At 40.3% G+C, this 27,508-nt stretch overlaps 1 protein-coding gene across 4 annotated transcripts; it reads right to left on the bottom strand.

Annotated features, from left to right (window-relative positions):
- Positions 1–205: 205 nt before the first annotated feature.
- On the bottom strand, positions 206–26,998 carry LGMN (legumain). 4 transcript variants are annotated; one of them, XM_026112312.2, is made up of 16 exons: positions 26,852–26,971; positions 24,452–24,886; positions 23,579–23,710; positions 20,502–20,682; positions 12,247–12,344; positions 11,286–11,367; positions 10,219–10,304; positions 7,677–7,752; positions 7,154–7,216; positions 6,209–6,275; positions 5,407–5,525; positions 4,668–4,757; positions 3,792–3,989; positions 2,940–3,110; positions 1,790–1,857; positions 206–975 (listed from the first exon to the last, which is right to left on the bottom strand). In XM_026112312.2, exons 4-16 carry the CDS (start codon positions 20,637–20,639, stop codon positions 933–935), a joined length of 1,299 nt encoding a protein of 432 aa, XP_025968097.1. In that variant the 5' UTR covers positions 20,640–20,682; positions 23,579–23,710; positions 24,452–24,886; positions 26,852–26,971; the 3' UTR covers positions 206–932. The 4 variants fall into 4 exon arrangements, with proteins under 4 accessions (XP_025968097.1, XP_064368228.1, XP_025968114.1 ...); XM_064512158.1 differs by lacking the exon at positions 24,452–24,886 and having other exon boundaries at positions 26,852–26,973; XM_026112329.2 differs by lacking the exons at positions 23,579–23,710; positions 24,452–24,886 and having other exon boundaries at positions 26,852–26,998.
- Between the last annotated feature and the right edge of the window lie 510 nt (positions 26,999–27,508).

The following is a 27,508-nucleotide window of genomic DNA, read 5'->3' as shown; positions in this document are numbered from 1 at the left end:
GTTTTGAAGCACCTCATAACTTCTAATTTGTTCCTCTGCTCGTCATTTATTCAGTCACCTCTAAGGAGTGGTTCCTCCAAGTAAGAGTTTGGGCATTTTCTTTGAGATGGTCTGCCTTATAAGGGGTAGATAACCATTTAATACAGTCTCATAGCTCTCATTTGTTTCAAGAAATGAGGTAAACAATACTGTATTGCCCTGAAGGTTGATGAAACTCCCAACTTTTATTTTCATTCATAGGCCAAGTTCTGACTTCCCAGAGGTTTGTGTGTACATACATTTACTTATATCATACTGATGATAAAATTACAGCATTATAGATATTTGTGTTTTTCTTTAGGAGACAATGCTTTCTACCCAAAAAGACACTTGCTGTTCACAGTTTAACACATATGATAATTCTTGAAATCAGCTCTTTTTTTTTAAACTGTTAAGGAGTTAAAGCTTAAACAACAAACTTTGGTTTCTTCTTTCTTCAACCAATGTGCGACTTGGTCACTGTAAATGGATGTTCATTAAAATTTCTTTAAAAAGCTAATAGGTAGCACTAATATAAATTTTTTCCATAATTAATTAGTCAACATTTAAATTTAGTATAGAATTAGAATCATCGATAGATGGCTTGTAGTGTTCATTCAAAAACTCCTGGAGCATTGCACTTTGAAACAAATCATCTACCTTGAAAGCTCCCTGTGGTCTGCCAGAATGGCTCTACCAAACCACCAGACCGTCAGCAGGCAGGGATGCAGGGGAAAGCACTGGCAAGTGCTGTATTGCTCATGGACAGCTGCCCAATACAGTACTTAAGACTGATGCAGTGGTTGATCCTCTTCATGTTGCATGTATGTAAAGTCTGGATTATTATAGTTATGAAAAGTTATCACTTGTAGTAAGGGCTATTATAAGGACTGTTGTTTCCACTAATTTGAGGTTTACATTAATCCAAGGCACACTTTGTCCATGGCCAGGCGTATTCTGCAACACAGAACAGTAATGATGAGAAACTTTTCAGGCTCTCTGCTCTTAGGCTGTTTCCCAAATTGACTGCACTAAGGTGCCACCAGGAGTGGGGACAGCAGTTGCTCACATTCTGGGCTGCATGTGCATACTGCCTAAACTATTGGCCCTCTGCACCACTTTCCTGCTCCTCTGCTTTCCTCTCTCTTCTTTCTACTGCATGACTTGCAAACTAGGATCCCAGCCTCTACCACATACTGTAACCCCCCAAGTCATGATTTCAGCACCATGCTGCTTTTTCCCCTACCACGACACTTTAGCCTGGATCCTTATCTCCCTACTTCCCTACCACATGTGCACAGATACGGGGCCCTAGTCCGATATTCTCTTTTCTCACCAGAACCCAGCCATACTGCAGTGTCCTGAGCCAGAAACTGAGGGGGCATAGGGGAAAACTACAGCAGTTTCCAACTTTGCATCATTGTAGGCTTGTACAGGAGTCACAGGGCAATATCCCTGCCCTGTGAAACCCACCAGCTTTGCTACTTTCAAGTGGTTTTTGAAGTAGGTCAATTTCACCTGAGAATCTTCAGGGAAATTAAATGCTTACTGGGAAGCTGAATCCTTATAAGTGACTGGGAAGGTGCTAATAATGATGGGTTTTGTTTTTTTTTCTTTCAAAAGGAACATTCATAACTTAAGAGTCAGAACTCTATTGACAAAATGGTCAACAGGGCAGAACAAGTGAGAAGCCTCTAACGTTGCACTGCAAATCCCTGTCAGCTTCTACTTTTCTGACCACAGATAAAACTACAAAGGGAAACTTTGTTACCTGTCGATGGGATATCCTTCTTCACAAACATTGACCAACGCGTAGAGCTGTCTCAATGCATATTCATACTGAAATAAGCAGACATTATTAATATTGACAATGACGAAAAGCAGTGATTATTTATCCAAACTAACTGGTGGAAGTAACTTAGAGATGCCATTAATATTCATGGTGCTTATTTTCTGGTGCTGACAATCCAGGACTATGATGAATAGGTGTGTGTTTCTTATACTTTCCTCCTTTAACTTAATTAGGTAAATTCAGCTGTTGCTGCTGTTTTCCTCCTTAGGCAATGTTCAGCTAACCAGTCTCAGTCAAAACAAAATTGATGAGGAACTAAAAGTCTAAGGCAGAGCAATGTGACCTCCTAATATCTTTGTAGGTTAGAAGCTCTATCTGAGGAAATACATATGACTGATTTCCATAGGGTACTTAAGTCTTGCCTAACTGCTAGGTAATCCTCTTGCTCTCTGCTAAGATCAGTTTATTTTGTTGACTTACCCTAACAGGCATCTCTGCCTGTCTGTCTAGAATATCTTGTCTGACATCAGGACTGAGTTTTCTGAAACAGAGACTGATCTCTCTTATTCTTGTCTGAACAATGCCTACCACAAGAAGACTTGGTCCTTGACTGAGAGCCAAGGAAAAACAGTAATAAAGCTCCTAAAATAAAAAGTGGCTCTCAGAAATTCAACAAGATCTTGGAAATAAAAGCTAGGTTATCTCTATTCAACATACAGTCATGGTATAGAAATCTGAAGGTACTAGGACTACAAACACTAAATGGTAGTGCTATATTTCTATTTTGCTATTAGAGATGGCTTCAAGCAGAAATACAACATGAGTTACTCAATATTAGGACTTGTGGGGAGGAGCTGATGAAGCTGTAGCACAAAACAGTAAAAGGAGTGTGTGTGTTTTGTTTTTTTTCTCCTAGTGAGGTATTCTTGGTAATCTTCTGGCTTATCCACAAGTGTACTGAAGGGGTTTCCTGCTTCCAAAAACATTACTCACCCTTTCTCCAAAACTAAGCTTTAAGATTGCCCCCATGCTAACTTTTTGATAAAAGCTGATTTTGCAGACCTGCCTGTGATCACTGTGCTTTTTTTAACCAGTACCTGTCTCAGGTTTCATCTAATGCGTGACTTACCACAGGAGAGTGCCAGTTGAAGCAATGAGCTTTGAAGTGGTTCACCGCTGCCTGGTAGCAGTCATAACTGCTGATGGTCATCCTGTCTGACAGAATTTGGTTGGTCTTTTCTTTTGATCCTGTTACTAAGGTGATAATCTTTCGCATAGATTCTTGGATAAATTCTTTAGCCTGCATATAAGAGGAGAATAATTTAAAAGATGCTTTCCTAACCCCTAATTTGAAGACTGAATGGAATTTCTTTCTTTAACACCTCCCAACCCCAAACACTTGGGCTTTTTTTAAGGAGTCCTGTTTTGCCACTTATTTTTATCAGAAACTTTTGGATCCCTCTCTTAAACCAGAAGTAGGGAGACAGAAAGTCAGACTGCTGGCACCCAAAAACTCTCATTGTCCTTCTAGTGTTCTGCCAAAAGAAGACAGACAGAACCAACAGTAGCTGCTCTTCTGTAGGAGCTGTTTGATTTGGGAGACTGCAGTTCTACTGAGATAAGAGGGGTGGGGTTTTTTTGGTTTTTTTTTTTTTTTTTTTACTACCAAAGAATAACTGCATTCAACAAGAATCCCTCTGGATGGAGATAAGGAATTTCTTGACAATAAAACCTGCACGGTTAACTTTTGCATTTGCTTATAACAGTCAAGATAATCACTACTGAATGTGCCTTGTGGAACAAAATCCTGAATTTTAAAGAGTAAGTCATCAGCTAGAGGTTACCAGTCTGAGGAGTAATTCTGTTGCAAATTGGTAAAAATTGGAAGCAATCTCACTGGCTTCAGGGGTGTGATTTCTGGCATTAGTTATGACAGAACTGAATCTCACCTGATATGTAGTTTGTTTTTTTGTTTTCTTACCTCCAGGTGTGTTTTCATCTCTGTTGCAATCTTCTTAGCCTCATAAATATTGTTGGTAGCCATCAGCTTTCGTTTCATGATTGCAAGAGGCACGTCAGGGCTAGGAGTCAGGTCATAGTGTTCTACAGGTGGCAGAGAAATGGGGATTGCTTTCTTCCCCATGCCCTGAAACTGCATCACTTTCATAGAGGAGATGCTCTGCATGTTAGAAAGCAAACAAATGCAAACCATGAAGCACCTCCAATAGGTAGTCTGCCTTTGTTTTGACACGGAAACCTGCTAAATTTCTAAACTTGTTTTATTAGAGAAAACAAGAGAGTCCAGAGGGGTAAATGTTTCTTTTGTTTTCTGTTTTTTATTACATGATCAAGGCTGCCAAAAGTTAGGGAGTTTTTATTTCCATAGTTCTCTGAGGGAGAAAGACCATCAGATTAAGCAATCTCATTTTTTAACAAATTTCATGTATGTTTCTATTAACACATTGAATAATAGAACTATTATAAATGATATAACATTATCAACTCTTAGCTCCTCCTATCCAAGGGATCAACATACTTATTAACATTCATTAATGTTCATAATATGCCTGACAGTGGTAACTACCCTTCTATATAGGTGACTGATCTGAACCGTTAAATCACTGGCAGAGCTTGGAGGACAACTCATATGCTGACTCCCAGCTCCTTGCTTTAACTCAAGGCTGTATTTCCTTTAGCATCAGGACCATTGGCTCAAATGCTGAGGGATCTTTTGAGATGAACAGTTCCATATTTTAAACTAACTTTGCCAGATTACAGCGATTTTAAAGGGAATGAAAATACAGGGCAGATAAGGCTCAACGATGTATCTAACCAGGAAGCCCACTCAAATACATACTCTGTTTCCATACTGCATCACATGGCTGGTGTTGGTGCGCCTCCTCACCAGTTGAAACTGCTTGTGCAGCGTTTCTTTTCTTAGATCTTCCTGCATGAAGAAACTTTCATATAATCACAGATACTTAAAATCAGTTGTTCTAAAAATGCAAGGAAATCTGGGAAGGGTCTTAGCTGCCAATAGGTAGAAGGAAATATATGGCAAGAACTATATACCCTTTGGAGACATTAAAAATGGAAATGAAGATTTGACAGCACATTCTCAAATTGCTTTTAGTGATCTCTCAACTGGGAAAGAATGGGGCTAGCACAAGAATCCCAGAGTTGTTTCACTAATAGTGGTTTCCATTATACTAACAAATCTTAGCCACTGTTCACTATTTAAGGATCCCTGAAGGTGATGTACAACTTACTGAACTGCCTAATTTAACAAGTTAGAGATGTCTCAGATGAGTAAATTCAGATTCTGTGAGTTTGAAACTAGAAGCTAGACAGTTTCTAATTTTACTACTCACAAAAAAGGAGCAAGTATTTGAAATCAAGTTTCTGAAATAAATTTAGTTATCCAAATAAAGTTTGCATATGGTACTGAATAGTAGAGAAATACGTTTACCCACTCAGAATTTGTGGATTTCAATCTTACACAAAAGCAAAAATTTTCCTAAATCCTGTTAAAAATGATTATTTTTTTAACCTGGTGATTATCATGCATGGAAACAAACCTCATCTAAGTAACTTACCATATCTGAATCTTCCATCCAGTTCACACTGTACCAGTCACCAAGGTAAGTCTGCCTTTCATCATCATAGTAACATGCATAAGATGATTCTCTGGGATTAGCAGCAGTTGTTGCATAAACTGTAAGACAAATGGAAAACAGTCTTCATTTGTTTTTTCAGTTCATTCACTACTTAGCTGCATGTGATATTTGCCTAAGTATTTTGCCTTTCAATTGTTTTCTTCTAAATAGCAGGAGGGAGGAAAGAAAGATACTTCAAATCTAATTATTCTGTTCAAAGCCAGTCTGTGTTACAAGAAGTCTTTTCTTGCTGCCAATTGCATTCTGTCTGGGGGGTTTAGGGAAGAATGTGCACTTCTGGAGGGGGAAAAAAACACTGTCAATTCAAAGTAGTTGCCCTGATTGTTGCCCAATCAGTGTAGCAAAATCGCCTGGCTATCACATATCAGAAGTGCCTTCCTTACTGACAGTTGAAACTTCATACCTGGACTGTGGTGAAGCTGAGAAATGTCACTGTAACTTTATTATGTGGTCAGGGCAACCACGTAGTTTCTGAAATAAAATACTCTTTCAACTTCTCATTTGCAAGAAACTGAAAAGCTGGATAGTCTTTACAGGACTTTATCATTTCTTTAAAAGGAATTTCCACCAAATGGAAAATCCTGCTTTCTCTAATCCTGGTGTTTACCTGCTAAAACTGTATATGAAAGTGCTGTGAACTTATCCTTGACATACCATCTGCTCATGTCCTGCCTGTGATAAGCTGAGAAATCAAAGTCCAATATATTAACTGATTGCTCACCGTTGATGTTATCAGCCAAATGATTCATCATAGATCCAGACTCGCATGCTTCAATGTAAAATACCATCTATAAAATAAGTCAGAGACTTTAAGAAATTCCATGAAGAAATGGAGAAAAGTCCTTTCAGTGCTTTTCAGCTGTAACTAGCTGGCCTGCACTGATATCCCTGAAACAAAAGCTGTCTATAATGCTACAAAAGAAAACACAAAAGCAAATAAACACTTTCACTTTAAGAACTAAATCATGTGGAAGGGAAAAACAGGAATGAGACAATTCAGTTAATCTATACAGAATGTACAAGGGTCTACTGACAAACTCAGTACATATCAAATAACCTGCTTAGTTTTTAGGTACAGCAGCACACTAGCATTAAATATAGATGTAATATTTCTGAAACCTGTGACCATTTGTGTTCTTAAATACAGCCAGCCACAATGCTTTAAGAAGCCAAGCTGCTAAAATACTCTAAATATTAGTTTTTCTGTTTAAAACTACTTTGCTTTTGATGAAATAAACATACAGAAGCCTTGGACAAGAGGTGCAGTCTCTTAGACTATATTAGCAACCGTAAGTTAAACGCAAGCTATACACAAACTTCCTGTAGTAACAGTGCAGTCTGAAGTGAACAAAGCACAGGAAGGACAAGTCAGGTGCATACTGTGAGGGTGTGGTAGTTATGGATGTTGTTTCTCCACTGTTGCTCAAAATTATATATATTTTATCAAAAGGCTGGGTCTACACCTCTACACTGACTGTAAATATACTATGGACTAAAAATGAAGTGAGAAAATGTGGATATCATCAGTCCTTGTAAGTGGGAAATCCAAATTTCATTACATGGCACCAGCTTCCCTATGCTTTAAACAAATTCTGGAAGTGCAGACAAATCTGTCTTCCACACCAGCTTCTCTTTTAATCTCACAGCTTCTAACATCTGCTTTTACCTTTTGGTATTTTTTGTGATGGTACATGTACCAAATGGTCTTATTCAAGTCCTTCATGTGAAGCTGCAAAATAGGAAGATTTGTATTAAAACCACTCCTGCTCAATAAACAAGCAAGTCATTTAATAGGAATAATGACCAACTCTTGTGAATAAATTTTTATTGCTTTCAGTTAAATACATTCAGTGTTTTATCCTTCTGAAAAAACAATGTTCCCATATTTATCACTCTGGAAAAGATGAGTAATTGTGCTCAACAATATAAACAGTGCATTAGAAAGCTAAGTCATACCTGTGTGCAACAGTCTGCTTGGACCACTGATGTCCGGTAAAATACTAAATACTTACTCTCAACTTGAATTCTTCAGATTCAAACTCAGAAAAATCCAAACTGGGATAAGAAGAATATGGCTCCTTTGCCTCCCAAACATGGTAGTGTGTCAAACGTTTATTATTCAATATTTTAGTATGTCACAAAAAATGCTTTTTATGACAAACTCCACATTGATCCCCCAAAATGCTTACGTCATCATCAGGAAAAGCCAGAAGTCCTGGAGCTCCATGGTCAGTGAAATAAACAAACACATGATCCTTGGGACCACTGTCAACAGAAAATTGGAAGCAAATGTTTTCTAACCACTTCAACCTAATCTTCACTAGAAAAACAGCTCCTGCTTGTTAATGCCAAGACATGTCAATATTTAAAATAATTCAGCTGAAACACCTGTTCCCATTGGCACTAATAGATTTTGAGTTTTTTTCCTACCCAACGCATACTACTATGGGTGCTTATGAGATGAGTGGCTGGAAGAGGAATGAAAATAGGGAAACAGCTAGTCCTATAAATGTGGGAAATCTGCCAATGACAATTCATGTTGCAAACTAAACTGATTGCTGATTAAAAAAGAGTTGTGCCCCTATGTAATCTTCATCTGAAGAATACTATACTGTGGGCATATGTAGCAGTCTGGTACTGGAATGCTTTCATAACTAAGTTAGACTGAGGCACCAATAACATAGGAATAAACCATAATGACTTCTTCAATAAGATCCTTAATGAGTATATTTATATATTACCTTCAGCACCAGTCCACGTCTCTGTGAAGAACTGATCTGTATACAAACTCACCCATTATGCTAGATGGGCAGTAGTATTAAGTGGTTCTGCAGCTGTTTGAGTACTGCATGCTTAAAGACTTCAATTCCCTAAGGTCTGTGTAGTACACTGTTCAAAGCAGACTTTTATTGCACTCTAATGTAAATAGATCCTGTGTGGGTGATACTAACGTCTTACCCTAAAAGCCAGATCTGCAAAGGAATTTTGCTTTTAAACTGTATTCAGGGACAATTCAATACAAAATGTGTGAACATACTGGAAGCAGTGCCCAAGACCTCTTCCGTCTCTCTGTATCAGTTGCCCAGAAACTCATGCTTGCTCTTGCCCTCTCCTGACTGCAAAGGGGTCTTACTGCAGCAGCTCAAGGAGGGACTGAGCCTGGCCAATAACCTGCTGGTTAGAGAAGAGCTTGAGGAGGTGGGAAGACAATTTAGAAGTCTTTTGAGCAGAGAATGATTGATCTCACCAAGAGAGAGGTGTTTCTTGGCCCACCCACTAGCAAAGGTCAGGGCACTGTGATATTCACACAATGAAGCCTAGCAAAGCAAGGGTTGAGTGGTATTTTTCTGGCTCCCACTCTTGGCCTGTAAGTGTAAAAAAAAAAAAAAAAAAAAAAACAAACCTGAAATGAAATAGAAATAACTAAGACTTTTGGATCTGGGTTCAAGTTGTCTTCCTGAGCAGCTAGGAGTCTTTGGTGCTCTGCGTAGCCACTCCCTTACTTGACTTAAGCTTTCACAGATGAGTGTGTGTGCTCTGAAGTTTTTTTTTTTTTTTTTTAACTAGGCCAACAAAATGCTTTATATTCACCTCTTCACTCATTCCACCTACTGGAAAAGAGCAATCTAGTGACTGTACAGTAATTGATTAACTTTTTGCCTTTAAATTACTGCATGTATAATTCTTCAGGATGAAGTTTGAACAGTTAAGAGCAATAGCTTACTCCACTATTGTCCAGATCCTTCATTTTTTTATTCTCCCCTACGCCACGGACGGGCTCTTTTCTGTTTCACTGCTTTGTCTCTAAAGGAAACTGATATGCAGATAGGTGCTTATATAATATTTCTTTATTTAGGTTAGTCCTTCCAAATGTTCAAATTTAAATTCTTACATTTTTTGGAAATACCGTATACAGGAAAAATATAGAAGATATAACTTTACTAGCAATATTGAGAAAGAAATATAACACACCTTAATAAACTGGCATGATACTTTTGCACCTCAAGCTCTGTAGAAGCAAGATGAGTAACTGACACCAAATCTCTTTTCAACAGATCTTCTGATTAAGCCCTTAAATATGTTTTTATCCTTGAATCATCTAAATTACATAAGCCTTTATAAAATACACCCATTGATTGCAGATCTTACCTTGTACTTAACCAGTAGATTTCTTATAGTTCGTACATCGCTACTTACAAACATTTGTAAGTTTACAAATACTTTAAGCATAGTGTATCAATATACAAAGATAATTGCTTATATTTCAACAGCAAAGTTTTTTTGTGTTTTGCATAATCCTATTTCATCACATCCAAAGTCTCAATGCTTACATCTGTTACAAAGACTGAACCTGGGATTTGACATGCAATTCTTTCAGCAGATGAGCTATTTAAGCTATCTCTATCCCTCTGCAACTCCCCTTAGCCATTCTTGCAAAAACCACGACCCTAAATAATAAATAATATAGCTGACACCATCCTCTAGTGTTCTTATACCTTCATCTGTACAGGACTCCGTATGAGCTAAATACTAGCAGTTGCTACTTGATGCTAGATAGTTTAAGAAACCAGAACCATTGCATCTCTAATGCAAATGACAGGGGATTGCCACAAAAAGTCTTGATGGATTCTCAAGCTGTAAAAGGCTCTAATATACCCTCTTCTTTTGTTGAAAGTTAGTGTCAATGAACAACTATGCATCCGATTATTTTCTAAATGGAAGTTGTCTTACCTTTTCAGCACTTTTCCTGATCCTACTCCCTTCATTGCTTCTGCATCCCCTCTGAGAACAGCAAGGAAATTCTTTGGAGTAACATCCTAAGGATTTGAGAGGATTTAAATTAAATCTGATCATTAAAAACAACAATAAAATCTTCATTTAGAAAGATAGATAGCTTCTGAAAGTCAGAACCCTTATATCTTAATAGATGGCAAATTTAGCTGGCCACTGATGTTCAGGAACAGTAGTTTTTCAGTTTTCTGTATTGCTTTTACTCTGAAAGTAATTCCCTTTCCAATATTTCAGCAGCTTCCAAAAGAATAGAAGCCACATCTGAGAAGTACTCTTGTATCAGAATGAGAACATTTACCAAAGGTTTTACTTACTCCTGTATAGTTATCACTGGAAACTCACACTCTTGTTCCTACCCAAACTTCCCAGGATAAAAAAGCATTACTCCCCTCTAGAAATCCCTCGTTACAGCTTACTGAGATTTGGGGTTCAGTGGTGAGGTCAAATTAAAAAGTTCCTACCTTCTCCCACCCCTGCCCATCTCTTCTGCCCTGCCATTCCACTGTGCTGACAAAAGAACTTGGAATTTTAAACAATCCATAAGGAAAATATTTTTTAATGTTAATTTTAGCTTCGGTGACACAGTTTCCAATACTGAACCTAATCCCTCACCTCTTAACTTCAGGGCTGCATGCACGACCTTTCCCTTTTCCACTCAGATTCACTCAGACACTGAATCATGAAATCACTAAGGACTGGATTACTATTCTGACAGTAATCAACTGTTTTTCAGATTGAGTTAAACTGGTTTTAAATGCCAGACTTTCACACCTTTTTTGGGTGCAGTACTGAAAACATTGTAATGGTTTATTTTTGTAACCACTGCTTCATTTCAAAGCACCTACTGTGCATATCCATCTTACCAAAGGCTGGCGAAACCATGCATGTATGAATGAGCTGGAGGCCATGTGCACTACGTAGTGCCAGCTACCGGCTAAAAAGATTTATTCAGAACAGTGGTTATTGTTGAACCACAGATCCCCAGGGGAATGATGTTTCATTCCTACCTCCTTTGTATAGTCCTTGGGTACTCCTGCATACACATCTGTGCCGTTAGGTCTATTGATGACAATGCCTTTCGTTGGATTTCTGAAAATTAAATGGGACATGAATATGAAGAATTAGTCATGTGCCCACAAAATGCCTACAGATCAACCAGGAAACCATTTAAACAGTCCTGACCAGCCACCTTGCCTGAAAGAATATGGATACATGCACCATTTGTCATATAAAAAGCTCTTTTCACTTCAGACAGTTACACATGCTCAGCTCAGGCGTCCTTACCCTTTCAGTACCTTCAAGTATGCTGCCTGAGATCAGGTAGATCACTCTGAGGATATAGGTAAATGGTCTGTGATACTATCATCTCTCCACTTTCAGTCCTGCTGCCCTTAATCCCCTTTACTCTCTGCTCCCACTGTTGCCACGCATGTGAAGTCTGCTGTTTTCTGATGAAGTTGTATTAGAATTAAAGCTTGTAAAACTGAACTGTTATGTATTGAAAGCAGTGATGCAGATAGACACAGACACAGATAATCGCCAGGAATGGGACACACACTGTTGAATGTATGTTCTGGGGGTTAAACAAGATGATACTGTCCTTTTAAAAAAAACCACAAACCACACACTGAGCTTCTCTATGTTTATGTTTTAGGCTATTTATCTGCTGTTAACTGTTAAGCCCAAGAGTTAAGATCACTTACTTCTTTCACACAAATGAAGAATGTACAAGGAACTGTAAGTTTTCAGTGCTGTAACTGATACCAAGTTGTGACTTAAAGCTTAGAAAGCTGATAAGCCTGTTGCAAAGTAGCCTCACTGCGCTGATGGACAAAATGTCCCTATGCGTATCATGGGCAGTTTTAAAGGCTTTTCTCACAGAACAACTACATGCTCAAAACGCATTGGTGACTATGGCGCATTTGTAGTAAACGTGTAGTTTGACACCAGTGCACATTCATCACTTACTCGTCGTTATCTGCAATGTCATCATACATCATGACAATGATCTGTTCATCTGGGATTCCATTTCTGTGTACGATCTGGTACGCATGGCACACGTCTGCCTGAAATTGAGCAGATTATTTTCATTAACAGATTTAATGGAGACTTTACCTTTGAGAAGAGAAGAAAAATAGTTCTGCAGACCTAACATCAGGCTATCATCCAAAAGAATCTCCAACCTGGTATCTTCATTTCAAATATAAGAGATTGAGGGTTGTTGGAGAGCTGAAATGCATAGATGTAATCCAAAAACTCAATGTCCTTCTCTAATCCAGAATAGGATATAATACAGAGACTATGACAAAAATATTTCTCTCGTTAACTTATTTCAAATTCTTATCAAAATAAAAGCCAGAAGTTTCTTGAGCCTTGCCATACATAACAAAATTTACCAAAAGATTCTTAGCAACTCCCTGCATTCTGTGAGGAAATCTTGTGCACTAACAGGTCCAAAGAGTGCCAACCAGAGGAAGAAAGAGTTGGATTTCCACCAATTTCAATTAGTTCTATACCAAGCCTCCAGGACTAAGCATCAAAGACTGTTCTTTAACAAGCACAGTTTACCAATTTCAACTCTGCAAAGATTTTTAAAATTTTGTTTTACTAGATCAGAAAGGAAAATTTCCTTTTTAATTATGTATTTCCTGTAGAATAACACTCAAGCAACTTCAGGGCTTGAAAACAGATTTCAGTGGAAAACAAAACTGCAGAATTTCTATTCAGGCTCTTTTCCTGACTTGTACAGGACATGAATAAGCAGATTTTCTTTACAGACCATCTTCTGATGACGCAGAAATGGCAGTACTTGTTAAAGCAATATTACAGTAAAGTATGAACCTCTGTCAGAGTGCTACATTCTTATTGCCCCCACCCCAAATCCACCTTAAGACTCCCAGTCCATGAATTAGTAATGGACTATCAAAAATCATTCTTAATCTCCAGAACTATAACCTATTACATGCTAGAAAAGCTGTGTGGATTTAATGGAAGAAATCTGGTCTAACAAATGCAAAATCCAACTGTAGCCAAGAAACAATCTTTAAAGCTCATGTTTGTTGAATTAGTCTAATTTGCTAATTTATCACCAAACTAAACTGGTTTAGATGGACCTACATCAGTTTAGTTGGCTTAGGTGAACCCATACTAGTGACTGCTGCTAGTTTAATTGAAAGAACACTAAAATCTTGTCACTTTATAATCCTTGGTCTTCTAAGCGTGGTTGAAGCAGAAAAGAAATGGCAGTTGTGCAAGATTCTGGAAAGGGTGAGGCACATTCAGTGTTAATGAACTCTGCCACAGCAAAATCTCTTCACATGACTAACCTTTAAAGCTAAATTGTCCTTACGAAAGCAGTTTTACTTCCTCCTACAGAAGTCAGCCAAGGTTCTCTTCCATCTATCCCAGACAGTCTGTACTCTTTATAGTTCCCCAGCTATTTGTATGACATTATACCTTCTGCTGCCACACCAAGTCAAAAGGTAGAGATTAGACAGTTCTAAAGATATCAGCATGCAATATAAAACAGCAGAGTACAGATTTTAGCAAACTTATTCAATTTTCAGAAACAACTCAGGTACAAGCAGTAGAAAGCACTAATCAGGGCATCTCTACTGTGATCAATGAGTAGATCATAGATCTGCTCGTGCCCTCAAGGCATAGTACACTGCTTCCGTTATGCTGACAGAAACAGTTATGGGCTGGCAGCACAAGCAAATGTTTAGGCATATTATAGTGATATAATATCAACATATTCAACCCACAAGTCTCTTTGTGCTCCCATAGACATGTGCCTGGCCTATAGGGACTTCTGAGGTGTTTTTAATAAATACCAAAGTAACCAAAATTACTTCAGCTTTGTAAATGCATATTATCAGCTTTTTTTGTTCCCTTTTCTTTTCCTTCTGATTCAGTGATTGGCTTGCTCACTATCTGTTATCTTTCTTACACAGCAAACTCCCTGCAGTGGGACATGTCTTTTTATCCTGTGATAGCAGGGGGACAGTATCTGTGGCTTACACAGTATTACAGCTGCTCCTAAGAGCTAAGGGAAACTTGTTGGAAGGATGGGCTCTTTTGAGGAAGAACTGAAGAGACAGAGGCTGCAATTATCTCAGAAATAGATTATTGCTAGTGAATTTACATCAGTCAAATTCCCTAGTGCAGAGGGAAGCAGATTGATTTAATTTCCATCAAGGTGTTCTAACTCATGCCTGTATGGGGTTTGTCCTAATGTTTTAAGGGTTTTGCTAAGGAAACTGCACCCATTAGTAGCATAACAATATCACTAACATAGGCTGCAAAAACTCGTTTTGCACTAAATCTCCATTTGGCTTAAATAGGACAGTTCTGAGCAAATTTTTTTGTGCGGTGTTGGCTGACCTGACTAGCCACCTTTGATGTTGGTCAGGCACTCCTCCTGTTCACTATTGTACAAGGAGGAAGATGAAAACTATAAAACCAGAGCAGAAACCCAGCCTACTGCTGGAGCAGTCAAGTGCATGTGAATCTAGAGTGTTTCCTGTTGATTTAAAAGTGTCTACCGAATATTGCATTTTGAGCCTCCTTTCTTCTACAAACAGTTGTGGCACCTCTGTATCTGTAAGCCTTCCTAATAGAGACAGCCAGTACTGTTCCAGTTCTCTTGTTGGCATCATTCCTGTTGGTTTAGTAAGTGAAGTGAATGCTATGAGCACTAACTGTATAAAATTGTCACCAAAAATAAGTCATTCTTTTGGAGTCATGATTCAGGGCGGGTAACATGCTATTGAAGGGAGCAAGGTAGGAGAAGAAGGAAAGGTGTAGTGTGAACAGCTGCTGCTGCACAACTACACTCAGATGCCAGGTCAGTAGCAGAAAGTGCTAATGGGAGGGTTGAGACCTTTAATCCCCAGGTTAGTCTAAATCTGTTGCTGTATCAGCAAATTCCTATGAAGATTTTTACTTAGATTTGCTCATGATTAACTCCAAGATCTTGAAAGCACAGGGATCAGAAGTGGATTTCCCCCCATTTCCCTGAGATGGGCGTTTTGTATCCCCAAATGTGTGGGGGAAAATTCTAAAAGGAAAAAAAATATCCTGATTCTCCTCTCTCATACACCTGATTATTCATCTCAGTGACACAGCTTTCGGGCAGATTGCCCCAGGTTTCTTGGGCTTTTTTTTTCCTGGAAAAATCAAGTTGTCTCATGACACATGCATGCATAAACAGTTCCTAAAAGAAAAAGCTTGAGACTTCTTTGAAATCGGTTACCTCTAGTCTTATGATGGCCAGGCTCATGGCTAAAAAGCATGTGTATTTAACTGTCAGCTTCACTATGAAGTGGTGGTGTTCCTGCTACAGGAACAATGAAATGCTATGACCTAGAAAAGGACAAGCTCTAATGTACAAGCATGGTACAAGAAACCTATAAGACATGGCAGCCACTTTTCTAGAAGCTGTTTGGCTCAGAACTGAGCTGATTCATTGTGTTTCATTTCAGCTGTTTCACTTCTTTCCTTAAATATACATCAATCAATCAATGTATCTGTATAACTTAGGAAAGTTTTCCCAATATCTTCAGTTATAATTTGTAAGCACAGTGAGGAAATGTTAACTGAAGCCCAGTTGCTAAGGCATCTTTCATCTCTGTTACCTGAAAGACTGGAGAATTTAGAAGCACCGCTCTGGACTAAGAAACTGCTATGAGTGGTACTGTCCAAAACCCAGAAGAAATACAATCCCTCGCCATACAGCTCACTTTCTACGTATAAGACTAGAAACAACAACTGAAAGAAGACCCAGGTATGCAAATTCAAATGTTTTTATTTTCAGCATTTTCATCTTGCTAACTTTAACCAGCTATTTTTCCCTTCAAATATGTACTCCACCTTTAGTAAGACTCCACATTTCAAAGCAGGCTCTTCCATTGGCTACGTTCATGTGTGTCTTTTGGAGTACGCTGAAAGTATTGGTCTGTCTCTCTTTCTGATCTGTTTGTAAGATCACCTGTAGATTTGATTTAGCCAGCGCAACTGTCTCCCAGGAGAGGCAGAAGTATGTACGGTTCTATCTCTCTTGAAGAGAACTAGTTTATTGGGTCACTCTCATTCTCTAAATCTACCAGTAACATTTAGTGTTATATTTGCTCACTTATGTCGCTGAGCTTTCCAAAGATATATCATTCAGGTCTTTGCAGAGCACAGAACTGAACCACTATCCCAAGGAATAATGGAGGACCTTCTCTGTTCCTTCTGGGCCCAGAGAGGAGTTCTGGAATAGTATAGGAGATCTGCAGAACAGCATCAGTAACTGTGACTATCGTCCTCCCACAGCCCAGGCAACTCTAACTAAAAACACTAAGATCTGGGTGAAAATACCCAAGAACCAAGAGGAACCGAGAATGGGGCAATATAGGACCATGTGGCCCAAAACAGGCCAAAATTTTCACAACTGCAGTAAGAACAAGCCCATCATGTTGGGCTGTATGCTATTAAAAACATTTAGAATTAGTGTTAGGCAACTTGTTGAGATAAATGTAAGACCAGTTTAGATCATCTTGATCTGGAAACAGTCCCAGTTCAGCCATCAAACAGGAACTGCAAGGTGCGAATCACAAGTGTAGATAAGTGCAAACAGTGGTTTTTCCTTATCTTGTCTATGCTTGAGGTTTGCACCACTGACAGTGGATTCCGACCACTGACAGCTGAATTACAAGTCTAGAACGAGTTTCAGATGCCTTGCAGTTAAAGGCTCAAACTCACTGCTTACGGGGATCTGTACAGTCTTTACAAACTCACTGTTTAAGGGGAGTCTGTACTATGTACAACAACAGACTAATTTCCCCACAACTTTGCAGGTATGAAATCAGAGACACTTTTGATAAATAACTGAGATTACCTTAATTTAAAATTATCTTCCCTCCTTTTATGGTTGCTTAGTCAGATGAACACATGCTGCTGGTAGGTAACTATTGCAGAAGGCAGAAGGGTGTGATTTGACTGTGTTGTGTGCAGGCAGCACGTAAAACACTTGGAGCTCACAGAAGGTTCACATAATACAAACATGCAACATGTATGTATGAACTGTGCCCTGAACAGCTAACAGTATAAATCCAGAAAAGTGTCAGCTAAAGTCTCAAAATACAAAGGGAGATTATGCTGGCTTAGCTGCTTTTAGGGACTACCATCCAGTCTGGCAGTAAAACACATACATCAAATAACTGCTTACAGGAAGATTCACATCTACAAATTAATTTGTACACAGGCTAGCTCACAGAAGTTCTGAGGAAAAAAGGTGATGGCAGGAAGAAACTGAATTAGAATACAATGTATTTTCTTCTGCAATTTCTCCCTTGGAAAGCAGCAACAAAGAATTACACAAATAAATTTGCAATCCTGGAGCACTGCTTATGAGCTTTCCGGAAGTCCATGCTTCCATTTACAAGTATTACTCTACTGAAAACTAACGTGATGTTTCTCTGTGTGCTCACTACCAAATGGCTTGCATGATGAATGAAGCATAGAACTGGAAATCCAAGTCTTATTTCTGGTTCCATTGCATGTGACTTGGGCAAGTGATTTAAAGACTCACAGTGCTTTTGTTTCCACGGCTGGAAAGTAGGGAATACTAACACACTCAGAGACATGGTGATTGGTCTACATAACATTTCTAAAAAATCTGTAATAAGTCCTAAGATCTCTGTAGCTAGCACCTTTCCTCCTCTGTACAGCTCTCTAGAAAACTCAGCCCCACTGCTTAACTGTTTTTTGTTGGGATAGAGTTTCCCAAATTTGAGACTTGAGGCACCTTTTTTTGTGAATTATACTTGGTGGCACGCAGTGGATCTTCCATGACTAGCTGCTGGGTCTGCCTCACAGCATGTCCTCCCACCACCCGGGGTGCCCACCCCTGCCAGCCTCTTAAGGCTGGCTACAAAGGGCAGCTAGACAAGACAGCAGAGGCTACCGATGTGCTGCATCCTTTGGGAATTGATTCTGTTGGGAGCAAGTTAGAGGCACGATGTCTTGCGTAGGACAGATAAATAAGAGCTCAGTCCCACTCTTATGGATCCTTCACGCAGACCCTCTTGTTTTATGATGCTGATTTCATAGCTCTGATAGGATTCTTAGCATTCTAATTTTCTTTTCTTCTAACTGTTAATACTGTACCTGAAGCAAGAAGCGGAAGTTAAAAACAGTTATTTCTAACATTGAAAGTCAGAACAATTCGACACTGCAGATCTTCTGCATTGTTAGTTGACGTTATATCCAAAAGGAAGCTGTTTAAAGAAATGCTGTTCTAATTTTTCTAACCTTGAAAAGCAATTACTTAAAGTAACTGTCAGCAAAGCATGACTGAATTCAAAATTAATTTGTTTGTGTGAAATTCTGAAGTGTTCAAAAGGTTTATTGCTGAACAGACAAATACATAAGTGTGCATCTTGTTTTCTTCATAGCTCCACATTATACCTGGCAGATATATTTACCATTGAAAGTCCACTGACATAAAGGTTAAAAGCTTTATGGCTGGGCAATCGTAGAAAAGGCATTCTCCTGAGTAACAGCTTAGAAAATGTAATTTTATTTAAAGAGTGAATGTGGAGCTGTTAACTCCTCCTAGAGTGAAAGGGAGCTAGTGAGACTGGTTATACAGCAATAGGAACAACCAAAGCACAACTCAGAATAATTATACTTAGACATTCCAGGTCAGGCAGTGATGAAGTACAACACTAGCATTTTTATAATTGTTTGCTGTGCTCAATGAAGACAGATTTCTACTTTAAAAAACTTTTTTCAGATATAATTTGAAATAGTAATAGTTTGTGCTAAGGCCTATAATACTCCAAATATGTTTACCAAGTGAAAGCTGAAGTGTAAGGAGATGGCAGAATCCCTAAAACCAGTTTGTCAAAGTGTTAGGCTAGCATTTGCCACTAACGGGTTGTTCTTCAGATGCAAGCAGGTTGTCAGCCCGGTTCACTCGGTTTTAAGCTGGTCATTGCACTAAAAGTTACAAACTGACTGTTAGCTGGGGGAGTAGGAGAGGCATAAACATAAAACTCAGTGTGCCAGAGTTCAGCAAATCAGTTTGGTATATGTACCCAGCACATTCCATATAATTTCACTTAACTTTTAAAATGCTAATTTTGTACACTAGTGTTTCAATCTCCGTTCGAGTGCCCCTTAACTAACAACAGTCTAGTAAAATATTTTTCTAACATTTAGAAATATGCATTTGTATATATAAAATAAGAATTAAATGGAATGTGTTCTCCAGGAAAGCAAGAGGTAGCTCCAAATTTAGAGCAAAGACTATATTTAAGTGTCGATTAACCTTTTTAAGGGATTGTCCAAGACTTCCCCAAAGGGAAAAACTGCTGAAGTCTCCTGACTGCTGAGTTTAAGTCTTGAGCTTAATCAGAGTTAAGTCACTTGGATTTAATCCTGTCCATCCTGACACTCACACTTAGACCATAATTCCACAACACGCTGTCTTTGACAGCGGTGTCAGGCTCAGGAGTTCCTGTTCCCTTTTCTCCTCTTTCTGCCATTCATTTTGATTCTTGCATCTCAGCATACCATATCTTTGTTGGCACAACAAAACTCTGGGGCCTTGCTGTAGAACAGAGTGAGCAAATTGATTCAAGTTAAAAAGAACTCCTTCCCAATATCCTCCACCCACAAAAACGTACTGTGGATTTGCAGTATTAGACAAGTCCTTCAGTGGCAGAAAAGAAAGGGATATTTTTCATAACATATGGAAAACAAGAAGAAAGCAAGTAGGTGTGTCTGAAAATGAGGTTTAGCTCTAGACATCACTCATCTATCTGAGAGTTGCGGTCAGACCTCTGGCCTAGTAATAGGATAGCAAGCTTAAACTATACGGGTCTCCTATCTTGTCTTATAAGTGTGACTAAAGAGAGAATACTGCTCCTACTGCTAGTAACAGCTTTTCAAATTCAGAAAGACTGGACAAGGTTGTAAGAAAAAGAATTGAAGAAGAGGGGAATTCTTGGGGTAAAAATGACAAAGAGAAGACTGGGCTTTCTGTCAATCTTGTCGCTGTTTCTTTTTGATTACTATATAATAGTACGCGCGTGGAAATTCGGAAGTAGGACTCGCCCAGACAACAGAAGAGCTGAACAAGTCTAGGCAGCTACTATCACTGCATGAGTCCCAAGCTTTTTGGAGCGTGGTCGCAGTTGCAGCAGTGGGTAGCACGCAGGGCTAGGGGTCCTTACCTGGTGTCGATAGTTGTACCAGCCATTTGAACCTGCAACGATCACCACCCAGTGCTTGCCTCCATCTTCAGGTTCTTCGAGAGTTAATGCACTGATGCCCAGAGCACAGCCCAACAGCACAACTGCTTTCAGTATCATCTCTCTTCTTTCTTTACTCCACAAATAATTAAAAAAAAAAAACCTAAGAAGTTTGAGAGACGTAAATCAGAAGAGTGTGTGGAATACACAGCTAGAAGTCTTTCTTGTTTGTGGGGTGTTTTTTTTGATTTTTCCTGTTCCCCCCCCCCTTTTTTTTTTTTTTTTTTTTTTTCAACTTAAAAAACACTTAACCCACAGGACAATTTCTGGTCATATCTTCACTTAGCACCAAGCTGCTACTAGTTACAAGACTCTTCTGTCAGCTTGCAAATCTGCCTGAAAGCAATTCTGAGCAGGACAACCAAGTCTTTCAGCTCCCTCTGGTTGTTTTGTTGTACAATAGCTCATAGTGAATAAGCCTCAGATATAGAGTAAGTATTACTATGAAGTGTTTTCCAAATAAAACTTCTTCAGATTATATTCTATTCTCTTAGTCTCTGCTTATGTAGCTCACTGATTTCCACTTGTTGGCAATTAGCCCATTATCAAGTCACACCAGCATTTTGTCTAGAGATCAAGTCAAATCCCTGATGATGCAGGCACAAGGATGCAGACAGAGAAAATTGCTAGGGAGTTGAAAGGTCAGAGCATCACAAAAGCTTTCTGTGCCTGCAAAGCTTGAGAGGGTGGGGAGAGGCCATTCTGCTGTTCTGCACAAGACATAGCCCTAACTGCTGAGGTCAGGGGGAAGTGGAGACTGTGAGAGCCTCATGCTATTTGTGCAACCTGTTATGCTCGTGGAGAGCAAATGTGAAGTGGTACCACATGAAAGAGTAGCATTTTTAATCTATTTTGCACTACGGTTAAGAGTTTGCATGAAGTTTTTGCAGAGCCAAAAAAGGAGTTTCAAGCACAAGCAGAAAAGGCTTTTTCTGCTTTCTTGAGAGGACTGAAGATAGTGTCCCCACTAGTGAACTTTTTGAGCACCTTGATTGTCTGATAAAGTCTTTCGCTTTAAAAGCAAACACTAAAAAACAAAACAAAACAAAAAACCATTGGCCAGATGGCTTATTAGTCACAGACTCAGGTCTGCTGCGTCTAATGTGCCTTCACAAACCAAGCTCCGTTTAAGAATTGCATGCTCTTGGCACATTGCACAAAGATTAAATACTTCCTCATATTTGTATACTGAAAGATGGATTTCATACCTGCCTAGTTACCAAAAAAAAAAAAAAAAAAAAAAAAAAAAAAAAAAGGATTATGGAGGTGGATCAGTGCTGGAATGTGTCTAAGAGGTGCTGTAAGGGTAGAGTAGTCTGCTTTAGCAATGTTTTCTCTGAAATAAAAACTGGAAACTCCCAAACTATATTACATGGTCTCAAGCCATAATGTGGAAGCTACCACTATGCAAAATAACTAAACAATAAATAAATCAGCCTCAGTTCCCCACAACCAATGCCATCTATTTCTACATATTCAAATTAGGCCGAAACAGAAAAGCCAGCTCACTTCCAAATCAGCTGCGTAGAGTGAAAAGTGCTAGTCTTTCCAAGACTGGATCTGTATGTCACCACTATTAAGTCATGCAGGCAGCCATATGAAAAAAAAAGTGTGTGTGTGCATGTGCGTGTGTGTAGTCTTGAAAGATTTTTTTTTCCTTTTTAAATGGAGCTAGCACAAAGTGAAGGAAGTCACATTAGTATATCTGTTCCTGTAGGAAGAGCTGTTATCACACAAACTCCAGAACAGAGTGAAAAACAGAACTGAATGTTAAGTGCTGTAACACTGGTTCTTCCAAAAGCTCTTTTAAGTCTAGGATACTTGTCTTTCTGGAATAAGCCACTCCTGTCACTGCCTGCAAGATCTGGGAGAGAGAACAACATCAGATGATTTAACAATTTAGGGTTTGTTAAATTATTAGCTACTTCAGCAGTCCCACATATTGAAGGAACAATCAGAATTTTTGTGCATTTGGGTAGGCTGTTGTAATCTCTCGTGTTGAGCTGGAGTTGTAAACACTTGTCATTGTTGTGGCCCAACAGCGACAGATGAGTTTACGTGTCAACTCTGCCTTGTCCATCTTGCCACTTCTTCAGATGATTCAGAAAATAACACACTAACAACTGCCTTGGAGACACACTGTGTTTACAACATCCACAAAAGGAGCCTATTCCGTTCCTTATAGTACAGCTGAGGTTCAGACCAAATTGTTCAAAGCTTTGTGAAGTGCCACAATATGCCACGGGCCTACAAGTCTATTCCTTCCCAATACTTAGTTTCAGGGATATCTAGCTCCTGAAATACTAAGATCATCTGCTTAGAAAGCTTAAGAGAGTTTGACTTACTGGAAGATGGAGCAGAGTTTCACGCTAACAGGACCTGTACAGCTCAGTATTTTCTCACAAGAAGAATCACTATCAGTGTTCATCGAAGCATAACTTCTCATTTCTCCAACTAAATATATTACTTGTGCTTACATAGAAGTGCAAAGAGGAAATACATGGTTCAAATGATTATTTAAGAGTTAAAAATCCTTTCACAGGATGCTTAGCTCTTAAAGATGTAAATCACTAGTTCAAATTCAGGACATATCAACAGAAGCTGGATTGTTGCCGACTGTTCTCTGGGCTGCATAGCATGATGGCTAATGTCAGGTCAGATCCTGGCAGACAGGCAGCCATCATATAGAAACAGTCACTGCCCGTGCTGTCAGTTGCTGGTAGCTTCAGAAACTCTGCACTATTGAGCACTAGCTGCAGAATGGGAAACAGTTTAACTGGAGTATCTTTGCTGACCAGTTCACCCCCCAGGCTATGCTAACACAGATCTGTTCCTCTCGGGACTCTCGTGAGTACCCCTGCACAGGGCTGTGTTGTGCGTGTGTGTTGTGTGTATGGGTGTATCAGCTACCTCCAGTCCCTGCAACCATCCTGCGTTCTGCCTGCAAATAAATGGAAGAGCCCGGGGCCAGAACAGGAAGGAAGACTAAATTATCAAACCTCACAAGCAGTCCCTCTGCAGGGAATTCAACAGTCTCCCGTGGGATGTGATGATATACAGGTCCTCAGATTTCTCGTCTTTGTTGAGAAAAAGTTGCAGACGATGCAGAAGTTTCAGGCGACAAAACAAGGCTGAGAAACGTTTGCATTACTTTCCCAGTAGAAAGACACATATGTTTTCTAAGGGGTTATTTAGAATGGAAAACAATCGCTTTTACTGTATTTAATGACAATCTCACATATCTATCTTTTTGTGTACTATAATTAAACCAAATTCATTTCAGAAAGAAGGGGGAAAAAACCCCTAGGCACACTGGTAAGGCACAATTAATAAACGCTCAGTTCCCCAGAGTTCTCTGAGCAGCTTTTAAACTAGGTTTAACCATTAAATACATGTGTAGTGGAAACAGGTCTTTCAGAGCTTGTTTCCAACCACTAAAAGGGGGGGGGGGAGGGAAGCATATTTCTGCTTGTTTTTAAAGAAGACCTTTAATTGTGCAGGCAGGCAATTTAAAAGATAGCATTCTGTGTTACGTTGAAAGAGTTCCTGATCCACAACTCAGAAGAGAAAGTTCCCATCACATGCTATGCCTTCAGGTCATATTAGAAGAGAAACCTGCTCAGCTGATCAGCTTACTACAGGTATATAAGCATGTAGCTTTTCTTTGCCTTCTCTGACTTGTTCTTTCTGTCTTTTAAGCAAGAAATAAAAATTTGTCATGTACCATCCTAAATGCATGCAGTGTGTGAGTCTTGCTACACATCATGCAAATATGATCTGTACATGGATGAACTGAAAATTCACTACAAGATCATTTCAGACCATTGGCTGACTGAAAAATACGGGACGATTTAATCAATTCCGCCCAGTACCTTCCTGGCAGAACAGTTCACTTTGCTTTGGGGTCCATGGCAGGGAAAAAGGCACATTTCCCAGGCATAGTAGGTTCAGATCTGTAAGTGCAGAACCACGGCATGTGCACACGTAGATGCTCTTGGGCACTTTGCATAGTCCCTGGAAACAGCGCAGCCAGAACTGGATAGCTATTGCCAGAACAACTTAGACAGCTCTTAAAAGCCTGTCTTCCTCCTTGAGGTCCCTTGGCCATTTTCCATCACATTACTAGCAGACATCTCTGATTTACTAAGAGAGGGATGCTTAAGGAAGACCACATTCGGCAGTGGATGGCAGCTGCTAGAGCAATTCTTCTGGTCAACAGCCTGTTCCCTCTGTGTTCCCAAACTTCCTTTGGGAAAATAGTCCACCAAGACCAAAAATCCAAACAGCTGGGTAATAATCAGGCCACCCTAGAGAAAGCAGTTTGAATTGATCAATATATTCTCCACTGGTTTCCAGAGCAACATTGACACTTAACAGTATCTTAAACTCCAAATACTTTAAACAGTCTCTATTAAGAACTACGTAAACAGAAAACATATACTCATTTTCTGTTGCTGTGAATTGAGTAAGTTAACAGTAAGCTTGGAGAAAAGTAACAGCCTTAGCAGTTTTTACAGAAATGTTATTCTCATAAATACATCAACTGATCATTTTAGTTTTCCTTGGAAATCTCTTACTCTGATTTATGTCACTTCATCTGCTGTTCTTACAACTGCTAGCTGTTCAGTTTTTAAAGTCACAAGTCCATTTCCCCATAGTGTTTCCATGCTGTCTGTCACTGTAGTATTCAAATGTTGATTTCCCCAAAGTGTGACCCGTGACAGCCCTCCTCACAAGAGACTAATACCTGCAGTGCTTTGTCAGCAATATTTTAACCTATGTGTTGTGCCATTTGGTGCCAAAATTGAAATGCTTAAATCTATGATTAAACCCCTGCAGAATTAGTCTGATTTTCTTTCTATATTTATACAACAGAAAAAAATCTTTATCATGGTGAACTCTGCTAAGCTGTATCTTGAAAGCAATGGAGATTATGGTCCCTTCTGCAATACAATTCTTCACCAATTCTGCTAGTAACCATTTTAAGATTCAGCTTATTTGGGTTATCAGTGCTTGCAGTAAAATAGTTTAGTCTAGCTATTGAAGATGTGTGAGTCACTTTTACAGTAAAAGCAAGAATTTGTAATTATGTTGCTCACTCAGACTGGTTTTAAGCCTTTATAATGTTACATAAAGGTTATTTAAAAGTCATTTTAAATATATTCTACTGCTTGCAGATTCCATTTCTCAGCAAAAGAGGGATGGCACAATTTCCCAGGAAAAAAAGCACTCCCAATGCTTCCTAGGATGGGATAATCTAATAGCCCTATTTTAGGAGGGTTTTTTTCCTAAGCACTTCAAAAAGCCCAGATTCAAATCTGACCAATATTAAGGCTTTGGTGAAACTGCTTCAGCTATTTACTCTCACATCTGTCCACTAATATACAAAGTCTCAGCAAACTGTAGAACAACCTTAAGAAAGCCACACTCTCCAGGCTGCAGGTAGAAGAAACACTGCATGAATAACTTCTCTTTCTCTTCCCCCCGCATAACCGTATAATATTATAAATAGATCAGAGGAATAAGTCAGATGAAAGGGCAAGCATTCCTGCTCAACAAACATGGAAATGTTTGGAGCATGGAAGGAGAAATGATTAAGGTGCAAGTCTTCCCTTCTCACACTCCACATGCCTTTAGGGCAGTTTATCTTAGCATTTTAGATGTTACTGCTAAAGCTAAGTATGCTTACAGACCCCCAGCACGGTGTTGTCCCAACCTACCCAGGAACTAGTGGTGCTGCTAACTGAGCAGACCTTCACATTGTGGCAACGCTGTCTACCAGCTATAAATAACTGCAACCACAAGGCAGTGCATTTCTGCCATCACCATCTGTGTGCAGAAAACCCACGAATTCTTACTCCACCGTTTTCCCCAGTCCGAGCTGTATAGCGGGGGCTCAGCCCGCTCCCGCTGCGCCAGGCGAAGTCCTCGCACCAGGTCAGGCTTAAACCCAGCTCCGGAGCCAGAAGGGCCCCCGCCGGCGGGCAGCTGTGCGCGCCCCCCGCCCCCACGGCCGTTACCAACGGCCCCGCGAGGTGGCACGCGCCCCCCCGCCGTTACCAGGGCCCCCAGCCCGGGGGCGGCGCGGCAGCGCCCGCGCACGGTAAGGGCAAAGCCGCGGCCCGGCCGCCTCCCCGGGGGGCTCCGCGGCGCCTCCTGCCCCGGCGGGCCGGCCCCCCTCGGCGCACGCGGACGCGCCCCCTGCCCGCTCCCGCCGGCTGCGGTGACCGGCTCCCCGGGGGCCCAGCGCGGCCACGCCACCCGGCCCTTACCGCGCTGCCTGGGGGGTTGTCGCCGCCGCGGCCGCTGTGATTGCGGCGGGCGCCGTACGGAGCAGGGCGACCGCGGCCGCGGCGGGCGGAGACTGGCCGCCGCCAATCGGGGCCGGGCGGGGGATCGGCCAGGCGCACCCCCGCAGCACTACATGTCCCAGCAAGCACGGCGCTCCCCGCCCTCAGAGGGCCGCGGGCCTCGCGCGGAGAGCACGGCGGGAGTTGTAGTCCTCCCGCCGACCCGCGGGCCGGGCGCGCCCTTCGGCCCGCTGGGGAGTGTGGCTGGCCCGGCCTCGGGAGCCCGGGTGGGCCGGGCTGTGCGGGTTCGAGGCTGCTGTCAGCTTACTCGGTCGTGCGAAGCCTTTGGTGTATGTGTATATCGTGTGTTGGGTGGGAATGAGAAAAACACTGGTCCTCACCAGCTGTGATTTCTCATCTAAACTGTCTTTTTATTATTTTGGGGCTGGATGGAGCCAGGAAGCCTACAACAAAAAGGTGCGAGAATATGTCAGTGGGTGATTCATATAATCACGGAAGAAAACTAATCCCTGCATCGTCCTTCTGCATTTCATCAAGTTGGCCAGAATATGTTAAAGCTCAGCAAAGTCCTGGCATATTCCTGCACTGAGGGCCTGCCCTTCGTCACAGCCTGCTTCC

The sequence above is a fragment of the Dromaius novaehollandiae genome, chromosome 5 (assembly GCF_036370855.1).
Source record: "Dromaius novaehollandiae isolate bDroNov1 chromosome 5, bDroNov1.hap1, whole genome shotgun sequence".
Taxonomy (NCBI): domain Eukaryota; kingdom Metazoa; phylum Chordata; class Aves; order Casuariiformes; family Dromaiidae; genus Dromaius; species Dromaius novaehollandiae.
The sequence above is the reverse complement of the archived record's forward strand: the minus strand, read 5'-3'. Positions and strand labels throughout refer to the sequence as shown.

Excerpts from the sequence above, each read along its gene's own strand:
- LGMN (XM_026112329.2), bottom strand. The coding sequence starts at position 20,639 with ATGATACTGAAAGCAGTTGTGCTGTTGGGCTGTGCTCTGGGCATCAGT. Across the intron at positions 7,217-7,676 it reads TGGCTTTTCCTGATGATGAC|CTTCACATGAAGGACTTGAA; the intron begins GTAAGCATTTTG and ends CCTATTTTGCAG. Across the intron at positions 3,111-3,791 it reads AGATGAAAACACACCTGGAG|GCTAAAGAATTTATCCAAGA; the intron begins GTAAGAAAACAA and ends TCTTATATGCAG.